We start from the raw sequence: 25,679 nt of genomic DNA, 5'->3' as shown, positions 1-25,679 counted from the left end.
GTATAGGCCCCAAGCTGCACGGGAGTTGCATTTCTATGAACCAATTCTATATACACCATCATTTCAGAAATCATTGTTAACTCCAACTGCGCTCAGCGCTCATTGACATCGGGGTACTTCACTCAGCTTCAAGGTGCATCACCCCCTGCCTTCCCTACTTCACTTGGCAAGCAAAGATCCACAGGCCGATATTTAAATGTACCAGGGAAGCTCACCATTAATGGACTCCCAAGAGGAATCATAAAGTGAGGGGGAAAAAATGCTGTTTGATTTGATCATCCCCTAACACATTCATATTTTGCATTGGATTTTTTTCTTGTTTTTTGTTTTTGTTTTTTTTTTTATCAGATGACATGTCTCTACTTAGTGGTCTCATAATAAATCAGTACTATAAAGTGGGTCATTTGGTCAAAAAGAATAGACAGATGGAGAGAGGCAGTGAGAATGAATATGGATTTCTGGGCCTTTCTGATTAATCCTGGGCCACCCAGTCAGCCATTCAGGACTCAGTTTCTCTCTTTGAAATACAGAGCATAGTCTCCTTTGTATCTTTCATGAGGGAGTCATGAGATTTTAATGAGGTTCTCCGGCATTTTAGAATGCCATCTGCATATGCCTGCCAGGAGAAAAGCATCGGACCTCTGGGTATAAGGAAAAGGGGGCTGCCACTGCTTGCTCAGTGCCCTCTCCTGGGCCATGTTTCTGTTTTCCTGAGCGAGGAGGGTGGCGTTGCATCACTCACGCTTTTCCCCAAGGCCCGGACAACAGGACAAGCAAAATAGCTGCAAAGCTGAAGACGCTACAGCGCTACAGCGGCGGCTGGAATATTTCCCCGGCAGCACGCCGCTGCGTTAGGTGTGGAATATTTCCCCGGCAGCACGCCGCTGCTGTGTTAGGTGTGAATCAAACATGCAAACCTCTGGAGATTTGTCTTTCGCTTCTCTGAGACACAACTTAGCAGAACGGCTGAAAATATGGTGACACGCTGATTGCCTCAGCACTCGGGCTCGTGGGCACGGAGAGGGGAGGTAGGGCTGCTTCTGGCCAGTGCCCAGGAGTCCAGTCCCTGTCACCACCCTCCTGTGCGCCTCCAGGCTCTGCCACCGTCTCTCTTCTCCACCCTGCCTCTCTGGAATTAATGGACTCTAGGAAGCAGAGCTGGCACCAGCTGCCCAGGCACTGTTTGGGGCTGTGATTTCATGTGCAGAGGCACTGGGGCTCTGCCTGGGGACCCCTGGGCAGGAATCAGACTGGAAATGAGCCTGGTTCCCCCATCTCTCTCCTGGTTACCTGGGTTAGGAAGCCAGTCCTCATGTCCATGGGGGCACACACATGTGTGAGTCCTGAGCTATAGGACTGAAATTCTCTCCAGAAAGGCCGGCAGTTTCAGCTGCATTTATGTGACGTCCCCACCGTAGGATTGGTGATCCCTGGTGGGGTACAAGTGGATGACATGGGGGGGGATCAGTCTTCAACCTCCTCCAGTGGAGGATGCAGGCAAGACTCACCATGGAAAGCCTGGCAGCAGCCAGGAGCCCACCCAGAATGCCCGCATTGGGGGCCCAGGAATTGATTTGATGTCACCATTATTTGGCACTTTTGGCATTAAAGCCTATATGAGAATATACGCACACCGGGTCTGGATTCCAGTCCACAAGCCCTGCAAGTTTCTTTATTTCCTATATCCTATCCTAACTTCTCAACTGGAGCACCTATTCTGCAGACTGCTAAAGAGGCAAAACACAAAACAAAACAAGAAGCCAGACCTTCCCAAGGTGCCTCCCCATGACATGGTACCAGGGTGTGAGGCTTTGTAGAAGGCCAAGGCCTTGAGGGGTGGGGGGAGTGGCCCTGGTCTCTGGTCCTCTGTCCACTCAGGTTCCTGCTGAGACAGCACAGTTCCTCTCTACAAGGTCCTCGGCGCAGCAGCTCTGTTGCTTGGTTACTTCTCTTGCTGAACAAGAGCCTTTTGCAATCCTGCCAAGGCCCCCCGACCCCCATCACCAATCCTTTGTAGGTCTTGTTGCCTCCCGGGGACACCCCTGGAAAACCCCTTCTGCTTTGATAACCCAGAAGCTCTTTATTCCTCCCTGCCCCCAGCCCCCAGGAGCCTCTTTCCAATGGAGAAGCTAAACCACTCCAGAGAGGGGACTTGCCAATGCTGACATTTGGGGGACCCCATGGAAAAAACCTGTTCCTCTAAAAGCCCTGCTCATGCCCTGGCTGGTGTTGCTCAGTGAATAGAGAGTCAGCCTGCGGACTGAAGGGTCCCGGGTTCGATTCTGGTTGGGGGCACATACCTGGGTTGTGAGCTCGATCCCCAGTAGGGGGCGTGCAGGAGGCAACCGATCAATGATTCTCTCTCATCATTGATGTTTCTATCTCTCTCCCTTCCCCCTCCTCTCTGAAATCAGTAAAAATATATTTAAAAATAAAAATAAAAAATAAAAGCCCTGCTCATACACATGAAGCTTCCAGTCCTGTTTTTGGTGCTTCGCTCTTAAGTATGAGTGAACGCAAGGATCACCAGCCCTTAGAGCAAACCTCAAACACAAAAGAAAAAGGTCAAAAAATAAAAATAAAAACAGACACAATGCTGGAAACAGAGTAAAAGTAAACAACAACAACAACAAAAAGTAAACAACAACCAAAAACCATCATTAATATTCTCAGAGAAGTGGGAGAAAATATTGCATCCATGAAACAAAAAACAAAATTTTGTTTTCTAAAGAGTAATTTTAAAAAAGGACGAGCGCTGTAAATGGAAAATACGAGAGCAAAAACAAAAACACCAATAGAAGTGTTCAACGACAGCGTTGAAGAACTCTCCCCCAAAGTGGGGAAAGGTAAGAAGAGAAAGGGCCCCCAAAGTGAAGCATCGGTCTCGAAATTGACAAGGCCTCCCAAGGGCTCTCATCTAGTTATAAGCCCATGTCATTGCAAATGCAGAAGCTGGAACACAAAGAAGATCCTAAAAGTTTAGAGACCAGGGTGAGGGGGATGGGGAACAGGCCACAAACGATGAACAGGAATCAGAATGACAGCCGCCTTCTCCATGGCAACATTGAAAATCAAAGACAATAGTAACGCCTCCAAGTTCTAAGTGAAAACTATTTCAAACTGGCATTTTAAACCAACCAAATCAAGAGTGAGCAGTTGATTGAGGTTTTCTGATTGATCTTCCATGTGCCCTTCCATAGAAAGCTACTACTGGAGAACAGGCTCTGCTGAAATCAGAACAGGAAAGAGAATGAGGTGGGAGACAGAAATTAGGAGACAAGAAAAGGGTGGAAGAAATTCTCAGGGAGGTCAGCAGAGGAAAGGGTTACAAGAGCTAGACAGCAGACCGAGAGGCCAACGGATTCCTCGTCAGGGGGTCAGAGGACTCCAGGAGGGACATCTGGGGTCATGGGGCCTGGGCCTAGAGGTAAGGGGAATATCTCACAGGCTTGCCGATGTGGAATGTTATTGAGCAGTGCTTTACAGAGCTGTGGGAACATGTGGGAGGACTTAGGTGTTGAAAGAAAACTAAACAAGTGAAAATTAGAGGCAATTATTAACCCCAGGAAAAACAAAAATAAATTATGCAAGAATGCATATGTCATTAACACACATTCATTGGCTTCATAGTAAACAATATTTGTACAATCATGATCACAAAAGCAATTGTTACCCAAGAAATGAGGGAGGACTAGAAGAGGGGAAATTACATGAGTTTAAATTCTCCTTAGCATAATAGGGAGTCTATAACTAATGTCTAGAATTGAATCGAGAGCAAGCAGCACACTGTGAGTTAGAAATAAAGGGCAAATACCAGGTGAATAACAACGTTGAGTTGCCAGTGGTTTTCTCCATGGAAAAGGAGGTGAGGTGGGGGGAGGGGATAAGAAATAGCTAATTTTTATTGTGTATTTTTTTTTCTACATATATAACTTCAACTAATTTCCCATCAATCATTGTATTTAAAATAAAAGTGTGTTAAGCAAATACCAAACACAAACCCCACTGGTCATGTATGTGAAACAGACACAAACAGACAGGTACGGGAAAGAATTATGGATGTTCCCTATGCACAGGTGAGAGAAGCCAATGCCACCTAACAGAGGAGGGCCAAGAAACTCCTCACTTCTCCTCCACATTGAGCGCTGCCTGTGTGCAGTCTAGCGGTGGCTCACTTGAAAACCCTGAGAAGCAAGGCAGAAACCCACCAAGCCCTCCTGGAGAGGTGGTAGGTGTGCTGGTTAGGAGCCCCAACCTGAGCACCACTCCCTGGGTTTGAATCCTGGCTCTGCCACCTGCTAGCTGTGTCATTTTGTACAAGTTACTTACCGTCCTCGGTTGTCTCCATTGTTCCTACCTCTTAGGAATCCTATTTCACGGATTCGATGAGTTGATGTGTAAAGGGGTCAGAACAATTCTTGGTACATGTATGTTTCTATTCTTCCAGCAGAATCTGCTGAGTGCCGGCACTGGATAAGCTGTGAGGGGTACAAAGAACTCAAGCCTGTCCCTACCCTCCAAGGAGCTTCAGGAGGGGCTTGAAGCCTCCCCATAAACAAGCATCTCACCAACAATAGTGTCCAGGGGCCAGGATGCGGCATTGGGGGACTAGTTTCCTAGAGGAAGTAGCTGTCAATATGCACTCAGTGGGAGGGTCTGGAAGGCACCTTCCGGATTGAGGCCCCAGTACCCCCTTCTCTAAAAATTTCTCTTCCCCTCCTGCCTCCACTCAGACGCAGCAGAAGTTGCTGTGCCCTGATCAAGCGACCTTGACCTGAGAGTACCTCCAAATCAAGCTGGGACACTCAGTCTCCTACTCGGGAATCCGGGGCCCAAGACTGACAGATGGAGAGGTCTCCCTCTCGATGTCTTTGCCTTCGGTCTCACATGTAAACATGGGAGCTACTGATCATTCTTTTGCCACAGGAATTGGGAAAGAGAAAAAACAGTCTGCAGGAAGAGAATAGGGGAGGATAGGTGCACAGAGAGAAAGGGAGAGGGGAGGAGAGACAGGGCTGCTGGGTCCCCAGGGGCTCTGCTCCCTAGTTTTGTTTCCATCCATGGGATGTCCCAGTCTCTGGCCAACCCCCCTTCTATTCATGCTGGTTTGAGTTGAACTTACGTTGCAAACCAAAATTTCTTTAGAAATATAGGGGGCCTTCCCCATTCCTTGCTCCAGGACAGACAGCAGAAAAAAAGGATCTGCTCATAGTCCCTGGCCCAGTGAGACATGTGGTAAGTCTACAGCTGGAAAAACCCAGAGGAGTCCCCAGGGTTGCACTGAGATGTGATCTGGCTCTGGCCCAGGACAGAGCAGCCCTGGCTTCCTGGGATGGATTTGGACTTGGATGGAATGAAAGGACAGACAGAAAAATCTGAGGTTCTGGGCTATGCGGGGAGAGGGGGAGAGGCAGGGCATCTGTGGCTGGGGCTCATTCCAGCTTGAAGTGCAGGGACTGAGGTGGGAGGATGTGAGAGGGAAAGGTGGAGAGGATCAATAGCGTAGCAACAGGAAGATGACAAAGGAGTGGCAACAGCCACCAAAGCAAAAGTAAGCTGGAGGAGGAGATGGCCAAGCAAGATGCCAGGCAACAGCCACCAAAGCAAAAGTAAGCTGGAGGAGGATGAGATGGCCAAGCAAGATGCCGGCAGGCCAATAAGTGGTTGCCTTCACCATTCATACACTATAACCTTTTCCTGCTGTTGTATGCTAGGCAGCAAAATTTGGGGATGAGGGAATGAAAGATGAGCTTCCAGGGACCCTGCTATGGAGATGAGTCAAGAAATTGTGGGGTGTTTCCATTGTGTTCCCCCAGGTAGGTTTGCCTGAGGAATCACCGATCAGAAGGCTGAAATACCATTTAAAGCCACAGTTAAAGTACTCCAGAGGCAAAGATCAGAGATTCCAGCTTGATAGGAAATCTGGGAAGGCTGCATGTAGGAAGTGGACCTTGAAGGATAAATAGCATATAGATATTTAAAGGCCAAGCTTTGCAATATCAGTAACCAGATAATACTTATCTTTGTTGCCTCCAGAGTCCTACCACAGCAGATGCTCCAAAAGTTTTGCTTAATTGAATTGGATTCCAGGCAAAAGGAATAGCATAAATGAAGGCAAGAGATGAGACAGGGTAGGGGCTACATATATAGGGGCCACAAGTGGTGATCCTATTTATTGGTAATAGGAGGCACAAAAATGATCAGCAGAAGATATGCTGGAAAAGAAAGTTGAGGCCGGAGCTGTAACTTAGGAGTGGCTGCTGAGCTCCCTGAGGTCAAGAATTGATCCTATTCTACCTAGTCATGAGCTCAAGGCCTATGCACTGTTAGGTGTACAGAAAGTATTTAAGTGAATGAAAGAATATAGAAAGTATCACACTAACAGAAAGTTCACCATTAAACGTCTCTTAGTCCATTTAATTTAGACTCAGGGCCCAGAAATTAGTTTGCCCTCAACTTCTAGAATGAAGCCCATTGATGCAGTAAATGTGTTGCCATGTGGACCTGTGTCTGAATCCCACTTGATTGTTGGGAGAAATACGTATTTCTGATTCCTTGTGTTTTCATGTGAAGGAACAGCCGTAAAGTTATACTTGTGGCCTCTCTCCCCATAAATACTTCACAGACATGAAATCATACAGAATGTAGTGCTTTGTGTCTGGCTCCTGCAACTCAGCAGGTTTTTGAAATTCATCCACGTTGTTACGATGGTCGGGAGTGCGTTCCATTTCATTCCTAAGTGGCATTCTCCATGGTAGGAATTCCCCCTGATTTGCTTACCCATTGTCCTACTTACTTGGGCTTTTTAAGGTTTATGCCTATTTGAATACAGCTGTTGTGAACATCTCTGTGCACATCCTCTTATGGACATGTTTTCAGACCCATGAGTGGAATAGCTGGACCACAGGGTAGATATATTTTTAGCTTCATATGAAACTGTCAACACACTTTCCAAAGCGCTTTCTGCCATTTGCCATCCCCATCAGCACTGTAGAAGAATCCCAGTTACTCCCCATCCTCGCCCGAATCAGGATCTTCATTTTACATCCTAGTGAGTACGTAGTGAACCTCACTGTGGGTTTTGATGTAATTTTCCCACACGTTCCCTAGTCCCTGCAAGAGCGTCTTAGAGCTCCCCAGAGGGGTCTCTGAGCACTCCTTTGGGTTGTCATTTGTACTTCGCAAGTGAGGCTGTTCGTGGTCGGGAGAGAGTCATCTGATGCCACACTAACAGTAATGTGGGTCTGCGTGTGTACAGAGGGTGGTAACTGCAGCCCACAGAGAGCTCCCTGCCTGGCAAAGAGAAATATTAATATGTCACTTGTGAGAGAGGAGAGGCCTCAGAGGCCGCAAGCGAAGGATTACATAACCAGTGACATCTGAGGGTAATCTAGTAGCTGTGCCTTCATGGCTTCAGTGCTGTGGGTAAAAATAATTTGGAGTCAGAGAAGGGATATAAGGAAAAGTTTTATACCTAAAATAAGAAAAAGCACTTGGGTACCCATGGAAGCGTTGAGGACACAACGCTGTTTCCAGTGCTGGCACCACTGTGCGCAAAGCAAGCTGCTGGCAAACGATTTGATTTGTATTTCCCTAATGATGGATGGGGTTGACCAGTTTTTTTTATTTGATTCATTGACCATTCATGTACATTCTTTTGTGAAGTGTCTGTGTAAGTCTCTTGACCAATTTTTTAAATTGTTTTGTTGTTTGTTTGTGTGTGTTTTTAAAATATTTTTTATTGATTTCAGAGAGGAAGGAAAAGGGACAGAGAGATAGAAACATCAATGATGAGAGAGGACCATTGATTGGCTGTCTCCTGCACGTCGCCCACTGGGACCGAGCCTGCAACCCAGGCATGTGCCCTGGCCAGGAATTGAACCATGGCCTCCTGGTTCATAGGTCGACGCTCAACCACTGAGCCACACCTGCCAGGCTAAATTGTTGTGTGTTTTTTAAATTGAATTGGAGTTCCTTATATGTTCTGGATGCACATTTATTGTCAGATAAGTGTACTGTACATGTCTTCTCCCAGTCTGGCTTTCCTATTTATTTCAACAATGTCATTTTGATGAGCAGAAGTTTTAAATTTTGACATAGTCTAATTTATTCTTTTCCTTGGATGCTTAGTGCTTTTTGTGTCCTAAGAAATCTTTGCCTATCTCCACGCCATGAAAGTCTTCTCCTGTTTTCTTCTAGAAGCCTTATGGGAATTAACTGCTTTTGGAACTGGCCTCTGAGAACCCGTGAAGGGCCTCGAGGAGAAATGGTGAGGCCTCGCCAACATGACCTCTGACCTTCCACCTCCTTTACCTCCTTCCTCTATCTCCACCGCAATCAAAGCAGCCTCCTCTTCATTTTGTGTATTGGGGTTTCAACCACAATTTCTTTTAACAAAAAAATGTCCACATTTTTTTTTAGCCACTCCTCTGAACTGTAAATGCCTCACATACAGGAACTATACACATGGATTCTTCTTTGTATCCTCAGCTCTACACAGTGTCTGAACACTTAATAACAACTTTTTCATTGAAATCAATCTAAACAAATGTGGACAGGGGAGAGGAGCTCTGTCCAATGTTGCCAAACCTTATATAAGCTGTATTCCTGGGCTTCGAATCTGGGCCAGGCTCCGAGGAAGGGAGAAGGGCTCCCAGTGGCGAGATCAGAGGCCTCTGCCTGCAGCAGGCACCATAGGAAGCAGCAAGAAAAGCACCGCCTTACACTTACGTAACCCTTTGCTATTTATAAAACACTTTCATATACCTTATCTCCCTCCCCAAGAGTGCCCCTAAATGTAAAAAGGCCTTTCGCTACTCACAAAGACAAGCAAATAGCCCAGAGTTTCAAAGACGTGGGAGGGTGGGGAGTTGGGAGGTGACCACATTTCCAAATAGGACTGAATCCTGCCCCTGTGGAGTGAGGAGAAGGCCGCCCAAAGGGTCCTTTTAAGCCCTTCCTCCCCCCGAATTCCAAGGGACATCCAAAATCTCAGCAAGCTTTATCCCTTTAGGACTTTTTCCCAGCTGAATGCCAATGACGCTGGGGTGACAGGCCCCCCCTTAGGCACCTCCGGTTTCCACATGAGGTCAGTAATGACAGGAGGTATTTCCAACTGGGAAGCTGGGGGCCTCCAGGGCCTCCCTCCCATCTCATAACGGTCCCGGTCATGATCTGCAGACACCACCCCCGCCTCTGAGTTAGACAGGCAAGTGTGACCTCAGACACAGGATGCCCGCACTTCCTGTCTGTGGCAGCCACCCCCACCCCGACGCCCGGTGTCTGCCCCGACATTTTCACTATTTATCTCAGGGTAACCCCCACCAGATCTAAGAAACTGTCTCGGGTCAACTGCACACCTAGAAAATGAACATTTGGAGACTGGTCATGGTTAGATACCGTGAAGACAGACTTTTTGTAAGTATACAAAAACGCTTAGCACCATGCCAGCACCTGTGAGGGTTCAGTATATCCCTGTTTTGAAAATAAGTAACAAGAGTTTACCCCAGGCTTCTAGTCTATGCCACAGACCTAGACCTAATTATGTGCTAAGCTGGGGTAAGTCAGTTTTTGAGGGTAAAAGAAGGTAACTTTCTGAGGCCACGCCTAACAATTTTTTAAAGGCCCATGGGTTATGCAGCCACCAGCATCCCCAAATCTTCCAACTTCCATCACCATTAAGCAGGGCTCTCCCCAATTACTTTCCAGTGCTTTCTTTTCCCTCCCAGGGCTGCTCTGGTGGCCTTCCTCCCTGGCTTCTATCTGGAGCAAAAGTTACAAAAAGAGGGGGCAACACCTGGGACCTTTCACGTCTTTCCCGGGCATCCTGCTCCCGGGGACATGAGACTCAGGAAGCAAGGATGGGAATCAGGGAACTGCTCCCCACCCCGTGACAAACGCCACCCATCTAGCCCACCAATCTATCAGTGTTGAATCTCAAAAGGACACTTTCTAGTCAAATCTGGATAAAGCCATTGTCAATCTAGCTAGAGTGAATGTATCAACCCTCAGCAGGGAATTCAAAGTCTGGAGACGATATGGGGTTCAGATTCAGCAGTGTTTGAATGTCCACCTTGTGTCAGGCAGGCATTGTATTGTGTGGGTGTGGGTGCCCGTGTGTGTGTGTGTGTGTGTGTGTGTGTGTGTGTGTGTCTAATTTACATTCCAAGATGGATCCTACAGATGAGGAAAGTAGGGCTCAGTGAGGCTGAGTAACTTGCCCACCTTCAGCCCAGGAATGGGAAGGTCAGGATCATTCTACCCTGGGTTTCACAGCTTTAAATCCAAGCCCAGGGTACTTGCTTTTTTAATATATTTTTTTACTGATTTCAGAGAGGAAGGGAGAGGGAGAGAGAGAGATAGAAACATCAATGATGAGAGAATCATTGATTGGCTGCCTCCTGCATTCCCCCTATTGGGGATCGAGCCCACAACCCAGGCATGTGCCCTTGACTGGAATCGAACCCAGGACCCTTCAGTCCGTAGGCCATCGCTCTATCCACTGAGCCATACCGGGTAGGGCCCAGGGTACTTTCTATTATCCCGCAGATGCCATTCCAGGTGCAACCCCAGGCCATGTCCTCCAGCATCCTCCTAGAATATTCCAGTCCCAGCAGTTTCTCTCCACTCTGAATATGACAGCAGGGCCAGGTGTCCATTTCACCTGGAAGCTGCCCGGGCTCAGAGTCCTGTCTTATCCTTTTCATCTACAGATAGAACGCAGGGGAGAAAGGAAAGCAACCGCTTACTGGGGGCACTTCATAGTCTCAGAGCCTTCTCATATTTACTGTCCCCGCGGCTCTGTGACACAGGAGAGATAAGCTTTATTTGCTCTAGGGAGGGAGAGGACAGTGGAGGGCGAGAGGGAGGAAGAGAAAGGAAATCAGCGAAGGATTTAGAATTCAGCCCTAAAGAATCAAAGCGCTAAGAATCCTGATTTATGGGGAACAAGATAAGGTCCGTGGGTGGCTGGGAGAGCAGAGACATTAACCTTATTTCTTGAATACGTGCTGGAAGCCAGATCGTGCATGAGGAGGCTGTGACGAACATTATCTCATTTAATGCAATTTTGCCATCTCTGTGCTCATATTTTTTAATGGACCTCAGTGCACAAAATTGAATTAATCTTTATAATCCTTGTTTCATTTCATACGATCCTTATTGGTCCACGCTTGAGGCTTATTTATTTATTTTTCAATCATGTTTCTAGTGGAATAATGAGCCTAAATTCAACCCAAGAACTAGAAGAACACTGACGGTGACTTCCATCTACTCATATGCTCCTCCCTCCCTCCCCTCACCCAGGGCAACCTCCTCCCCTATCACTTCCTTGCTCGTTTTTAGTTTTATTACATATACACAGAAATCTCAAATTATATTGTTTATTTTGGCTATACTTAAATTTTTAAAAAAGGACTTGGCTTTTTTTATACACAGAAATCTCAAATTATATTGTTTATTTTGGATATACTTAAATTTTTAAAAAAGGACTTGGCTTCTTTTTTATTTTTTTAGCTCAGCATTATTTTGCTAAGATTCACCCATATGGTTACTATAATGTCACTACAGCCCACTCATTTTCACAGCTGTTTGCTATTCCATTGTGCGAACATGCCACAATTTATCCATTCTTCTTCCGAGGGCCTTTTGTGTGGTGTTCGGTCTACCAGTGCTACTGAGAACACTCTTGCATGCGAGTGGCAAATGCTGGGCCCATTTGACAGATGAGAAAACTGAGGCTCAGAGCAGTTAAGGAAACTATTCGAGATCGCACAGCTAGTAAAATAACCAGATCCATGATTTCAACTCAGCCTGCCATGAAGAACAGAAGGTGAGCGAAAAGTGGGGGTTAGGGGGTAGTGAGGGGTCCTCGGAGTAATGAGGAAATGACGTTTTAACATTTTATCTCGAGACAAGAACTTCCATCTGCTGAGTGTGCTGAGCGGTGTCTATGTCTGTTCTCATGCCCTTTGGCCTATGCTGGGAGGCTCCAGAGGTTGGGGGAAACTCAGGTCCTGGTTCTCCATGCAGCCACTTGGCCCTGTAATTCCCAGAACTGACTTCTTTGTTACGGAAGTGGCAAACCTTTCTAGGCTTCAGGAGCAGCCTGTTCCCAGGGGCATCCCTTCCCCGCACCAGCACCCCTTCCCCCCACCAGCTGAGATACTCCCAGACTCTACCCCTGCTGGGCCCTACCACCACCCCCTCCCACACCCTGCCAGGGCCTCCCCTTTTGTTCCTGGTCCCACCTGCCCCACCCCACCCCCACCCCAGGCACACACACTCCTGGGTGAGGCCACCCACAGAGCCATTTAATCATCCTGAGTGCAAGGCCAGCCACAGGCGCAGGCTCCAGGAAGGGAAAACAAGATGTGCAGCTGCGCTGTGATGTCAGTGACGGGCAGATGGGCATTCAAATAAAAATTAGAATTACCAGGCAAATATGCCCTTGGCAGACCAGCTGTTCACTGGCCTGGGGCTTGCAGGATTCACAGATCTGTGTGTATTTAAAGAATGGCAGGGCCTACAAAACCCCGGGGGGTGGCGGGGGGAGGTCGGGGGAGGATGGGTGCAGATTTTGTTCCTCTGGACAGAGGCCTCTCGCTTGCCAAGGCCACAGACCTGCCTTCTCCAGGCCTTCTCCTTCTAATGGCATTTGCTGACGGTTTTAAAGGTAATTGGGCGAAAGAGTGTGGGTCCCAACTGGAAAAAGTAATATGGTAGCCCTGCAGCTAGCGGGTCAGGGATGTCCTCTCACACAGAAAGGACAGCCCCGTGTTACCTGGGAGCGGCAGGGAGCACTCAGGTGTTCATTGTGTATCGGGGGCCCGGGCGGCAGGAGCTGCCTGCCAAGAAGTATCAGGCTAGTGCTTGCCTTTGAGAGCTTATATTCTGTTAAGAAGAGACGATGAACAACTGGTGAAAAGTTAAGTAAATGGATTCGAGCTCTCATAAAAGAGGTAGTCGTCTGGAGAGGTTCTTTTCTTTGGGAAGGCCAAGGGCCGGCAGAGGAGGGGGAAGGCCAGGGCTGAGGGCACAGGTGCTAGTGGCTGCAATCCCATCCTGCCATTCACCTGGGGAAGGCACGTAGCCCTTGAGAGCGTCTATAAAATGGGATGATGAGGCCGGCTCTGTGGGGCTGGGTGAGGCTGAGTCAAGCACAGACATGTAGTGCGTGCTTCGTGGGTGCAGTGGGCTCTGCATGAAGAACTGAGTGGCCCCAAGTTCTCTGCTCACCCTCAGCGATTATGGGATGTGTTCCTCCCTCACCTCTCGTCTGTTTCTTTCCTCTCTTTCCTGGGTGGTGTGGATGTGTACACAGGGCGTTTCTCCTCCAGCTTTAAAGAGCGTATCTCCCTGCTCCTCTCCTCCCACCAGCAGAGACACCCCAAAGGCCGTTGGTTCTGCTCTGGAAGGGGCCTGTGGGGTAGGCTGCTCGGGCCCTAGTGGAAGGGCAAGGGCAACAGGCCGAAGCCCCCATCTCCGCAGGGGCCTGGCACGGCCCTCCTCTGCCCAGCCTGCTGCTAGTCTGTCTGGCTCTGAAACAGATGCTGGCTCTGGGACCGGCACCTCCTTTGGGACAGGGAAGTGGGAGCAGGGGCAGGTGCTCCTGAGACAAAAAGACGGGACAGCTGCCAGCTGCCGAGGGGGCCCTGTGTATGGGACGTTGGATGGGGTGGGATGGGAACGCGATAGGCGTCTAGGCCACCCTACCCCGTTCACGGCTCAACTCCAGAAGTTAATGGCTTGGGCAGGAGGCACTGAAGGCCTTTATTCTCAGAGGCCAGGCTCCCCCTGCTTCTGCTCAAAAGAAGGCTTAACCCAGGCTGGTGAGCAGGTGGCCGACAGCTGCTCCCTCAGCGGGCAAGATTGTCTCCGCGGCTGCAGAGCAGGCCAGATGCCGCCCTCCTGCGTGAGAATGTTTCCTCCTGGCTGAGACAAGTCCCTCCGCGGAGCTGCCAGGAAAGGGCCGTTTGCCAGTGGGAGGGGCGAGGGTCCCACAGAGCCCCTCTCTTCTCCTGCAAGTCCCTTTCTCTTAGCAACCGCCTGACCCTGAGTCGGGAAAGGAAACCCGTTTGCCCCCCAGCCCTAATTGCCCCATATTCTCCCCCTAGGAGCCAACCCCCCTTACCCCTGTGATGCAGGGAAGTTTGCCCTGACCCAGCAGGCGACTGTCTCCAGGCATAATGATTCATAGGCCCTAGAAGCCCCCTTCCCAGCTCCCAGCTCCCCGCTTCCTTGCCATGGCTTGGGTCATGCCGCCATTCTAGACCCTCGTGGAGTTGCTGATTGAAATCATACTTGCTTTATTGGTTACGAGTGATCTGACAAAGCATTACTGGAAAACCCTGATTTCTTTTTAAAAATATAGGATTAAAATAATTTTCTTGAATATCCCAGGAAGTCTACACACAGCTAGCTATTCTGCAGCAAGGAGGTGGGGAGGTGGGGGGCAAAGGGGGTTGGGAGCTCTACTTTCATTTAATCCAGAGCTACTCACATATTGTGTACTTTGACTACATCCACATCAGTTCTGTTTCTCCAAAGGCTACAAAAGTATAATTCGGGTCCTGGGATCAGTTTACAAAAGGGCATGCTGAAGGCAGCTGATGAGTTGATTTGTTTTGGAAAGACTCTGAGATTTTTTTTTTTAGTTGCCAATTTAAAAGCCAGTTAATTTGTTTGCCTTTGAATGCCTCGTGGAAAAGCCTGTGTGACAAGTGAGTGGTCCCTGTTACACTGAGCTCACAGGGCACCGTGGAGTGGCCCTAATACCCTGCCCGGGGCAGAGCTCCCTCCTGAACGAAAGGCTCCTTGTTTTGTGTCTAGCGGACAGAGGTCCTGGTTTCCTGCAAGCACAGCCTGCGTTCACCCGCCCTATAGACTTGACCGCCAACAGCTCTGTGATTGGTTCTGACCCCCATGGCCCCCAGGAAAGGTTAGAGACAGCCCAGAAATGTCTGCAAACCAGGGCCTGCATCTCTCATACTTACTACGCTCCTTTTTGAGCACCTACACAGACTAGTTCCTGCCCCGGAGATTTACGCCGGCCATCTCTAATCCTGGCAGCCACACTGCCTGCAAATGTAGGTTTAATTATTCCCCCTCCTGCTAAGAAGAAAACAGAGGCTCAGTTCCTCCCCGCAGGGCCACACCCAGAGTAAGCAACAGTGTCAGGACTCAGTCTCAGGCTGGTGCATCCAAATTCCTTGTTCTTTTCCACCATGTGGCTGGGAGGAGAGCCCCCTGCCCCTGTCGGTGCCTGCAAGGCTGGTCTTAGTGCCTGGGGAGATGGAGCTGTTTCTCCCGCCTTGGGAAGGGCTGCTTGGAGCCTGCACCGAATGGATGCACGTGCCTGCCCAGTGGCAGGTGTAGGCAATAGAACCAAACTTGTCCCTGGGTTGAGGGAGAGGGGCGTGACTCGGACTCCCTGGAAAAAACTGCTGGGCTGGGAGGAGGATGGCAGAGCTGTGCTGCGAGAAGGCAGAGGACTGATCGCACTGAAACAAAACAAACCCGAATAACTGTGCCTGAACGCGGCCAGGGAAGAACTCGGGCAGATAATTGGCTAATTCAATTTCTAGCGGCTTCAGCCACAGTCATTTTTCACCAGGCCCGCAGGAGCCCAGACTTCTGAGCCAGCAAAAGCAGGGAATTGACTCCCATTTCACCTCTACTCTCACCTCTACCTCCCCCACATTGGTGTATGTACACATGCTGGAACCTTCCCATCCCACGAGTTTAGCTCCAGCACCCCTCTCTCCCCCCGACCCAGGCGCTTCCCCACCCCACCCCACATTCCCTCCTACTCCGAGGTGCAGCTGGGGTTAAAAGCACCAGTTCTGGGTATATGATTCTGCCATCTGCAGGCTGTGTGGCCTCAGGTGTGTTAAGTTCTGTGCGCTTCAGCTTCCTCATGTGTAAATGGGAATAATAACAATATCTACCTGTAATTCATATGTGGAAGCCCTAACTCCTAGTACCTCCGAATATGACTGTACTTGGAGACTGGCCTTCAGAGAGGTGATTTAGCTAAAGTAAGATGGTCAGGGTGGGCCCAGATCCAACCTGACTGGCGTCCTCAGAGGAAGAGAAGACAAGACGGGGGTGGTCACAGAGGAAAGACCATGTGAGGAGCAGGTGAAGGTGGCCATTGACCAGTTAACGAGAGAGGCCTGAGAAGAAACTCACCCTGACTCTTAAACTTCCAGCCCCCAGAACCGAGAGAAAATAAATTTCGGTTCTGTAAGGCACTCGGCCTGTGGCGTTTTGTTATGAAAGCCCTAGCAACCCATACACTTCCTCATAGAATTGTTGAGGCATCCAACTAGAGCAGTGGTTCTCAACCTTCCTAATGCCGCCACCCTTTAATACAGTTCCTCACGTTGTGGTGACCCCCAGTTTCATTGTTACAAATTGAACATAATTAAAGCATAGTGATTAATCACAAAAACAGTATGTAATTATATATGTGTTTTCCAATGGTCTTAGGCAACCCCTGTGAAAGGGTCGTTCGACCCCCAAGGGATCGCGACCCACAGGTTGAGAACCGCTGAACTAGATGAAGCATAGAAACTGCCCTGCAAAGTCCCTGGCTCCTAAGAGTTGTCTTTTAGTGTTGCCACTTCGGAATAGGCAGCCACTTACTTTCCTCACCTCTCATTTGGTAAGTCCTTTGGGATCTGAGATCCACCTGTATCTTCTAGGCCGTGTGCAGGGTTGTGAAGGGTTAAACTCCTGTAAGAGGTAAGGGTGGGCCCTCGTTGTAGCGTTCCTGCCTCTGCCTCCATTCACCCCAAGTGCCTCATCTATGAGAGGTGCTCAAAACACCTCTGTAGACACAGTATTCTTCCGATAAATATTTAGGGAGTAGAGCCGGGAACTAGGCAGACACAGTCTCTGCCCGCAGGGAGGTTATGGTTTGGAAGGGAAGGAGGAGCCGGGGAGCCCGTCACATCATTTGCTTTCGGCTCTGCACGGAGGTGCTGGCTTCAGTCCAGGGGACCCCAGTGTGAAACAAGATGCCGGTTAGCACACGCTGTTGCCTAACTGTGTCCCGGGCATCGTGCTAAGCGTCTTCCATGTTAACTTAATGTTCACAGCGGCCCCAAGCAGTTAGTTCTGTGATTTTCGTCGTTTTACAGACGAGAAGCCTGAGGCACAGGGAGATAACTTTCCTAGGATCACACAACTTGTAAGCTGGGATTCAGACTCGGGGAGTCTAGCGTCAGAGCCCAAATAATGAAGAAGAAGAGTGCTGATGAGACCCTGGCAAGGGCAGTTCCCTCAGGCTGGCGACTTGCCCCCTCCCTGGCGGCACATGCAGCCACGGTGGCATAGGTGCTGGGCTCAGACTCCCGTCTTCTGTGAATGAGGCATGGATGGGGAGGCAGCACCCACGGTGAATGCCCACTCTCCCTCTCCAGCCTCCACCAGGGCTTTGTGCCATACCCGCTGGACAGGGAACCAGGACCAGCCCCAAGGAAGATGTGTACCCCCAGGAGGGCGTTCTCTCAATGACCTCTCTTTTGCTCCCTCTGGCCATGGCTTCCACTTTGTTTGGTGTAGGACCAGAAAGGACTTTGTTTGTTCTTTTCCACATTTACTATGTTAATGAGATGCCCCCCGCCCCCCATCCTGCATAAGAGGTTTCTCTGTCAAGGCCTAAGAGATAGATCTCAGATACCAAAGGGGTTCCAGGCCAAGCAGACACTGCAGGGAGGGCATGGAGAACCAGGGAGAGGGCACTCAAAACCAGCCCACAGAGAAGGCCAGGGGCTGGGAAGAATGGGTGAGGGTTTGTCAGTGAGCTGTCAGTGCCACCCCGTCAAAAGGGAAGGGGTGGGGTGCCTGGCTTTCACCTCACTTCCAGGGAGAGTCTGCAGTGGGTCCCTCGGAGAGCCTGACATGGCCTGAAAAATCAAAAATGTCAGCAGCGGGCCGGCGTGGGGCTCTGGCTGCAAAGCGAGGGCAGAGCAGCTGCTGCCTTGACCTTCTAGGGGCAAGTAAGGCCCAAATGCTTCTAATGGGCCAACGATGGGTCTCTTGAGACAAAGAGACTGGCATGGGGTCATCCGAGGAGCTGTCCAAGAGGGTGCCCTGAAGGGGCAAACAGACAGAAGCTGGGCACCGCCCAGGAAGGAGCAAGTCACCAGCCAGAATAGGAGAGCTCTCATCCTTGCTGGGAGAGCTGGAGGGCGGAAGGAGTCTCCTAGAGAAAGGGTCTTCAATGAGACAGGGTCTCCTCCCAGGCCCAGAGAGCCCGAGGCCTGTCCCAGGTGGCATGTGCGTTAGCTGTGTGTCCCTTGCTCCCTCTCCTCTCCTCCTTCCCTGCTCTTAGTGGTCCCAGAGGGGTCAGAAACCCCGGGGAGCAAGGGGGTAAGAGGGAGTAGAAAAGCTAAGCTGGAGAGGATCCAATCACAGCCCCGCCCCAGCGGGCGGGCCTCCGGTCTGCAGTAGCCCAGGCTACCAAGGTGCCTTGCCCAGGCCACAAAATTAGAATTTAGGAGTGATCACCTGCATTACAAAAGGCTTTTTCATGTAACACAAAGCATTCACCTTAGAAGAAATATCCGCGTTCCTTTCTCTGGTGCACTTTAATTATTTGGATTGTTAAGGTTTTGTATATCTCTATCATCACTACATATAAAAATGAGCTTTTGCAAGCAGATACTACCCTTCATTCTCCTTTGTCCCCTCCACGGAACCTGATCACCAGAGACATTCAAAGATTCGGTGACGAATGCACACTTTTCAGGGGCACGCCGATTGGATACAGTGAGTACAGTCATAAACAGGACCAACCACTCCGTTTCTGATTGCCCAGCTGCACAAACACACAACCCATCCCTCAGCCTTTCTCTCCCTGCATTATCCAGCCGTAGGTGGCACTAATACAAATACCACCTCCTGTTTGTACGGCCTTTTACAGTTTCAAAGGCACTCTCGTAACCCGAAGTCACTTTCCACCCCCACATTCATCCCAGACCAGCTCCATCCCATTTCCACCCACGCCGCCGCCACTTTCCTGGTGGCTGGCCCCCTGCCAGCCTGGGCTGGGTGAGGTCCGGGCCAATGTTCCCCCGGGGCGTCCACGTGTTATGCGAAGCGGGGCCTCAGAAAGAAACGTGGGCGGACAGCAAAGGGCAGCGGGTTCAGGTTCTGTTTATTATGTCTCCAAGGCTTGTTTATAGTCAAGGTGAGTGGCATGATTCGACTTTGCACGGTAATGAGACAACTCAATGAGGACTCCATCAGCCAAGCGCTCTATGTGGCAGATGAGCTGCTACAGATGTCGTGCACGCCGCGTGACTCAGCTAATGCTACCGTGGTTGGGGAACACACCCAGACCGGCCACCTTTTCTGCACCTGGCAGAGGGGAGGGAGCAGGAAGGGAATAAGGATAAAAAAGGGGGGCAGTTTATTGAGAGGTCCCGGGCCCCAGTCGGGAAGGCCAGTGCCCCCATCCTGCAGTCTCCCATTTGGTCCACAGCATCGGGTTGGAGTCCAGAGAGGCCCCGGGGACAGGAAGACATGTCTGCTCCTGCGTTCTTCCTCCAAGTCTGCTGCCCCGTGGCACAGGATCTTGATGCCAGGGTGACTCTGCCACCTCTCTTGCTTCCAACCCGGAGGGCCAGATTTTCAGAGGATTGACACGGGCCAATGCAAGGATAGCCGCGAGTGGAAAAGCGTAAACCCTCGGCCTTGCTTGGACGTGGGCACAGACAGGGTTGGGACAGTGCTGGGCACTCATATGGGTGGGAGCTCATCCTGCCTCTGAGAATGTGCCTCTCACCCCCTCTCCCTTCTGGTTCCTGGAGAAGCAGACCCCACTTTCCCTGTTCCTCTCCCCCTCCCCCTTCCCCTTGTCTTCCCAGTTTCTCCCTCGCCCAGCTCTCAACACCAAGGGTTCATGCCTTCCCCTCACAGCCCAGGGCCTGCAGAGCCCAGACACCGGTCCTGCCCTGTGGAGGAGTGGTGCCCGGGGCCTGCAGCCTGGGCAGGACACCGCCCACAGCTTCGGCTGATTCAGAGCAGCAAGCACCAGAGGGTAAAATCAACTAGGAAGTTTCTAGGTGCCCATCCTGCCTGAGACCAAAGAGGGAATGGTGAGGGCCCCGAGCAGGAACTGGAGCCCCACTGGGGCCTTGGCAAAGAAAGCCTCGGAGAGCTTGACATTCCCAGGATGTGCCGCCCTCCTTGGAGGAATCTGCAAGTTACTGTGCCACCGCCATGATGACTACCACACACCTTCACCCACTACCTGAGTTCCAACTACTGTGTCGCATGGCCTTGGGAACAGAGGCACAGTCTAACACAGCGGTTCTCAACCTGTGGGTCGCCTAAGACCATCCTGCATATCAGATATTTACATTACGATTCATAACAGTAGCAACATTACAGTTATGAAGTAGTAACAAAAATAATTTTATGGTTGGGTCACAACATGAGGAACTGTATTTAAAGGGCCAGAAGGTTGAGAACCACTGGAAAATGGCCAAACACCAGAATGCATGGAAACAAACAGGGGAACAGCCCAGGAGGCCAGCTTGGAGGAAGCACTGTGAACAAGACTTGGGGGTGGGGGGGGTGACAAAACCTCTCCTAACCAAATCCCCCTCAGCTCCCACTTTTGGCATATCTGCTACCCAACAATGCATGGAGCTGGAGCAGAAACATGGTATTTGTATCCCAAAGGAGCAAGGGAGACTGAAAGGGCACAGAGGCTGCCACCCCAACAGTCATACTCAGGGCTGGCAGGTTCCTGGTTCCTATGCTTATGTGCATCTCGGGGGCCAGGCGGGGGCGAGGGGGGAGGCTCCAGCCCTCTGGCCCGCACAGTGGTGTTTCCCGCTCAGCTGTGTCCTCCTCACTCCTCAGGCCCCTGCTTCCTAACCTCACCTGTACATTGGAATCACCTGTGAAGCTTCAAAAACTAATGCTTTGGGTCCCAGGGCCAAACTGTTCTGGGATGGGACCTGGACATTTGGGTTTTTAAAACTCCCCCAGGTATTTGCAATGAGCAGCCAAGGGTGAGAGCCACCATCTTAGACCATCTCTCTTCAGAGTGTGGTTCACTACGCACCTAGGAGCTCATTAAAAATGCAGACTTCTGGGCCCCACCCTAGGTCTATTGGGTCAGCATCTCTGGGCGTGGAACCTGGGAATTAGAACTTGTAACAGGCTTTCCTGGGTGGCCAGTTTCCCTAAAGCTCAAGTTTAATAATAAATATTGCTCGAGGGCCTTTCCTCACCCCAGTGGTGCCTGGGGCTGTGAATGGCTGTCACTGATCACGGCTCTGTTTGGTTTGCCAAGGGCAACAGGAAATTCCACACCAGCCCCCAAACAGTTTGACATTCAAATGGGGCCAAAAGGCCACTCACTTGGAGAACGGTCCTGAAAGTCATAGATTTGCCTGGCCCCCTGCCCCGACTTGCCCTGGGCCTTCAAAGGTCCCAGGCACAGAGCACGCCTGGAGCCCAGAAGGCAGTTCACAGCACAATCCGACCGCAGAAGCAAAAGGAAGACTTTAAATGGAAGAAGTGGTCCCTTTTGGGGGCCCACCTAAGAAGGCGAGGCGATGAGGGCTTGTGGAAGAGGAAATAGGACAGGCAGGACCGGGAGGTGGAAGGTTGGGTATGAGGTATGCTTGGATATTGCTCTAGATGTTGTAAACATTTCTCTTTGTTTTGTCTCAGACTAAAATCTGGGTTGGCATCACCAAAGTGCCTGAAAGTAGGTATGAGAGCGCAGAGCTCTGTGCCTTTTGTGGGAAGCAGGACATACACGTGTGCAGACAGCTCCACCCCACGGGAAAACCATCTCTGTGGTTACTAGTCTAATGCTCACAGTTCTCTCTTTCTCTCTCTCTCTCTCTCTCTCTCACACACACACACACACACACACACACACACACACTCCATGGAGTACCATAAACATAGCGATCATGTTCCTCCACACATGCCCACATATCCTTGCTTAGCGGCAACATTCAGGATACCCAAGCTAAACATAGCGATCATGTTCCTCCACACATGCCCACATACCCTCCCTTAGTGGCAACATTCAGGATGGTCCTTCATGCCTCCCCATCGTGGGAGGAAGTCACCAGGCGCCATGACACCACCATCTGAAGCCTTCATTCCACCAACAGTTGGCAAGAACTCTAGGGCCCCAGTGAGGCCACCGCACAACACTCTTGTTCAGACTTGTCTCCTGGGGATAGTGGAAGTGGTAAAAAGGCCCCTCTTAGAACGTTTCAGATTTCCATAACTCCGTGCTGTTCCAATTTCTATGCACCTCATTTTCGACAGTAGAGTTGGCAGCAGATGCACATTTCGTATGTAAACAATGTTTAAAATACCCTGTTTGAGAATTTGATCATTACATTAATCCTGGCAGCTTTAGCTACGGATGGTTTTTTTTTTTTACTAGTGGGGGCAAGGGAATACTTACTTCCTGATCTAACTAGAAACACCACTTGAGGCTTCAGAGTTCTTGAACATGAAATTCCACTGGTGTCTCCCGTGTGAGAACTATAGGCATGAGTTCTCTTTCTCCTCGGTGGTTCATACCGGCACACCAATCCTCACTCATGGATACGATGTGCCATGGCAGGGCAGTGCGCCCCACACCAGTGGGACTCGAGAGCCTTCCTGGCCTTGTCTAGCTGCAGCCCAGGAAGGAAGAGATTCGCACAGTTCTGGACAGGAATGGAAACACTGGGACCCCCGCATGTCTAAAAAGGCCCATCACCCCACAGGAGGAGAATGCTACAGCCCAGTTCTCAATCACCTGCCCTCCAGGGCTTACATCTAGTCAGATGCTGTTCCATTTAGTCAAACTAAACGTTTTGGAGACCTGCCATCCCCCCAATCCATTGACTTTGAATGATCCCAGTGGTTCCTTCGCCACATTCTCTGTGATCCAGTTCACCCAGAGGCCAGTCTCTTCCAGGGCCCTCTTCCAGTTTCTGGTCTCTCTGCTGAGGATTCATCTCCTTGGCACCGCAGTCTTGTGCCAGAGTCAGCTTCTTTCCTGGGCAGCTAGAGCAGGTTCCATGTGCCTCGTTCTTCCTCTAAGAAAGACTTTCTAGACATATTTCCAAGAGCAGCCCCAGGGTACCAGGAAAGCATTTTAGGAAGGTTCTCCACAAGCAAATGTTCACAGTGATCTTCTTAGCCTCATGTTCAATCCCAAAAGGTCAGAAATCGAAAAGGAAGCTGCTGAATAGCCAAGGTGGCCCTCATGAGAAGGGCCTTTCTAAGAAAGCGCGCTCCCAGGAAGCAAGCTGGGAAAGAGTTATGGCCTAAGTTCCCATTCTCCCCCATCATAACTACATGACCTGCATGGGAGGGGGGACAGAGAGAGACAGGGAGAGCAGTAGGCACCGTGAGAGCTGTCCATGCTATGGGAATTCGCCTCCCTTTGCCAAGCTGTCTGTCATTCTAAGAGATCGGTGATGTGTGATGCCACAGGGAAGCGAGGGCAGAGAGTACATTAAGCAGCAGAAAGGTTATATGGTGCCCCACTGCAGAAAGGTCTACTGATGCTACATTTCCTGGTTGTTCAACTTCTGGGAAACTTCTTGGTAGAAGGTAGGAAGATAGGCAAGCTGTATCTTTCTTAATAACAGCTCTGCATCAGAAGCTGTGAGGGACATCTCCCAAGACCCTTTCTGGAAGGGTCTTGCAAGGGTAGGGGAGTCTTGTGAATATCCTAGACTAAGATAGGCAGTGAGCACAGCTTTGCACACTGGTCCTATGGAAATGGAAGAAACAGCCAACTCCATGGAGTTTGCCCCTTCTCCCAGGGGTCACCTATCAATGATAGTTCTAGAGACCCAGGATTCCACAGAGACCTCTCTCCTAAACTGTGAGGCCCCAACACCCGGAACTGGCTGTTACACTGTGATAGCAAATCACAGGTGTGAGCCAGTCTTCTAACTCTTCCTCACAGGGGTATAGGACAAGTTAGAGTGTCGGGAATCCTAACTGAGGCGGGTATGGAAGGTATGGAAACTGCATTTCTATTATTTACAGGTTAGTCCGGCCTAGCGAATCTGCCTTCTCAGCGGAGATGACCCAAGGCATTATGGAGGGCAAGTTGCTGACCCAGAGAAGGATGAGTGCAGCCAGGTGCTACCACTAACCGAAACATAAACATGAGTAAATAAAATAGAATCCCAGTTCTGGTGACTGAATTACACTTTGGAATGGCCCCTCATCCCCTCCTCACCCCAGCCTCCCAACCTAAACACCACTGCTTTAGAACACCCCTGACATTTCACATTAGAATATGGTCTTGGCAGCAAGGGGCGGGGAAAGCCAGCGATCTCCAAGAGTCCCCATCTGAGGTCTAGCTGAGCCTCCTCTGGCTTTGGGACAGCAAATCTAAGTACATCTTGGACCTCAGGAACCTGGGGTAAGAGTCTTTCTCCATGAGGCTGTGTACTTTGCCCTGCGCTTGGTCAAAGCAAGTCAGGGATGGCTCTTGCATGTTCTTCCTCGTGGCCTCTCGAGTCTGGAAGTCTATGTTTACCTGGAGACACAAACAGACAGCATGGTCACCGGCTCTCAAGGGCCAAGGCGCCTGGCAGCTGGTCCTAATTATGTAATAATCAATGGCAGCAGCTGATAGATATAAGGCTAGTCAGGCTTTTCAAACTGGTTTCATGGAGGTCATCCCTTCTGATTCTAGAAAGAATCCTATGAGGCCTGGAGACCAGATATTCCTCATCCCAATTTATAGATAATAGAGATACTAAAAAAGCTGGTCTAAAGTAATATGGAAAGTCAGTAACAAAGCCAAGGTAAAACCCCAATTCACTTAACTCTTAATCCAGAGGCCTTTGCAATGTCAAAGGGTTAGACTAGAGACAAGTATTAATGCCGGTTCCCTAAAGTAAGCTTGCCCTCTTGTCCTTTCTTAACTACTATGAAAACAAATGCTCCAGGCAGAGAGATTGTGATTAGAATGCACATCTCTGTTCCAAGCAGCATTATAAGAAGCCTACAGCATCCTGGCCACTGGCCAAAGGCCTCCTGCAGCCCAAGTCAAAGCACAATTGAAGAGTTCTAGGTGTGTAATGCACCTAAACTCATTGACAGCAAATGTTTTTCTTCTATAAAACCCTCCCAAGTAAATTTACCTTTTATATATCAAAATAGCAGTACATTGAATTCATTTTCTTATTCTAAGTAATTATAAGAAGTTCTGGTAAAATAATATAAATGACTGTAATTAATAAGCATTGACAAATACTCAATAGATGCTTTATCCCTAATACCTACAGTAGTCTTGAAAGGAAGGTGATATTAGGTCCTTTTACATTCGGGAAAATGTGACTCAGAGAGGCTAGGTAACTTAACCAAGATCACACAGCTAGTAAGTGGTGGAGCTGAGATTGGAACAAGATTCCAAAGTGGATGCTCGTTCCATTAAGCCATGCTGCTTTCCACTAGGAAAACTCACATGGATTCAGTGGTGTTTCTCCTTGTAGAATCTCTAGAGCAGGGGTCCTCAAACTACGGCCCGCGGGCCACATGCAAATACAAATATTGTATTTGTTCCTGTTTTGTTTTTTTACTTCAAAATAAGATATGTCAGTGTGAATTAGGAATTTGTTCATAGTTTTTTTTTAAACTATAGTCCGGCCCTCCAACGGTCTGAGGGACAG

At 49.7% G+C, this 25,679-nt stretch overlaps 1 protein-coding gene across 7 annotated transcripts in view; it reads right to left on the bottom strand.

The window, feature by feature from the left end:
* RGS8 (regulator of G-protein signaling 8) overlaps positions 1-25,679 on the bottom strand; it is a 50,748-nt gene that overhangs the window by 5,842 nt on the left and 19,227 nt on the right. For 3 of the 7 annotated variants that reach the window (XM_005880215.2, XM_005880216.2, XM_014528365.1), the window contains one exon: positions 22,015-24,541. The exons of the other annotated variants lie outside the window; for them this stretch is intronic. In XM_005880215.2, coding sequence (XP_005880277.1) covers positions 24,359-24,541 — 183 coding nt within the window. In that variant the 3' untranslated portion in view covers positions 22,015-24,358. Of the gene's footprint in view, positions 1-22,014; positions 24,542-25,679 lie in introns of those variants that run through there. 7 annotated transcript variants of the gene reach the window in all.

The sequence above is a fragment of the Myotis brandtii genome, unplaced genomic scaffold (genome assembly GCF_000412655.1).
Source record: "Myotis brandtii unplaced genomic scaffold, ASM41265v1 scaffold630, whole genome shotgun sequence".
Taxonomy (NCBI): Eukaryota; Metazoa; Chordata; class Mammalia; order Chiroptera; family Vespertilionidae; genus Myotis; species Myotis brandtii.
Note: the sequence above shows the minus strand (reverse complement) of the source record. Positions and strands in the feature narration are given on the sequence as shown.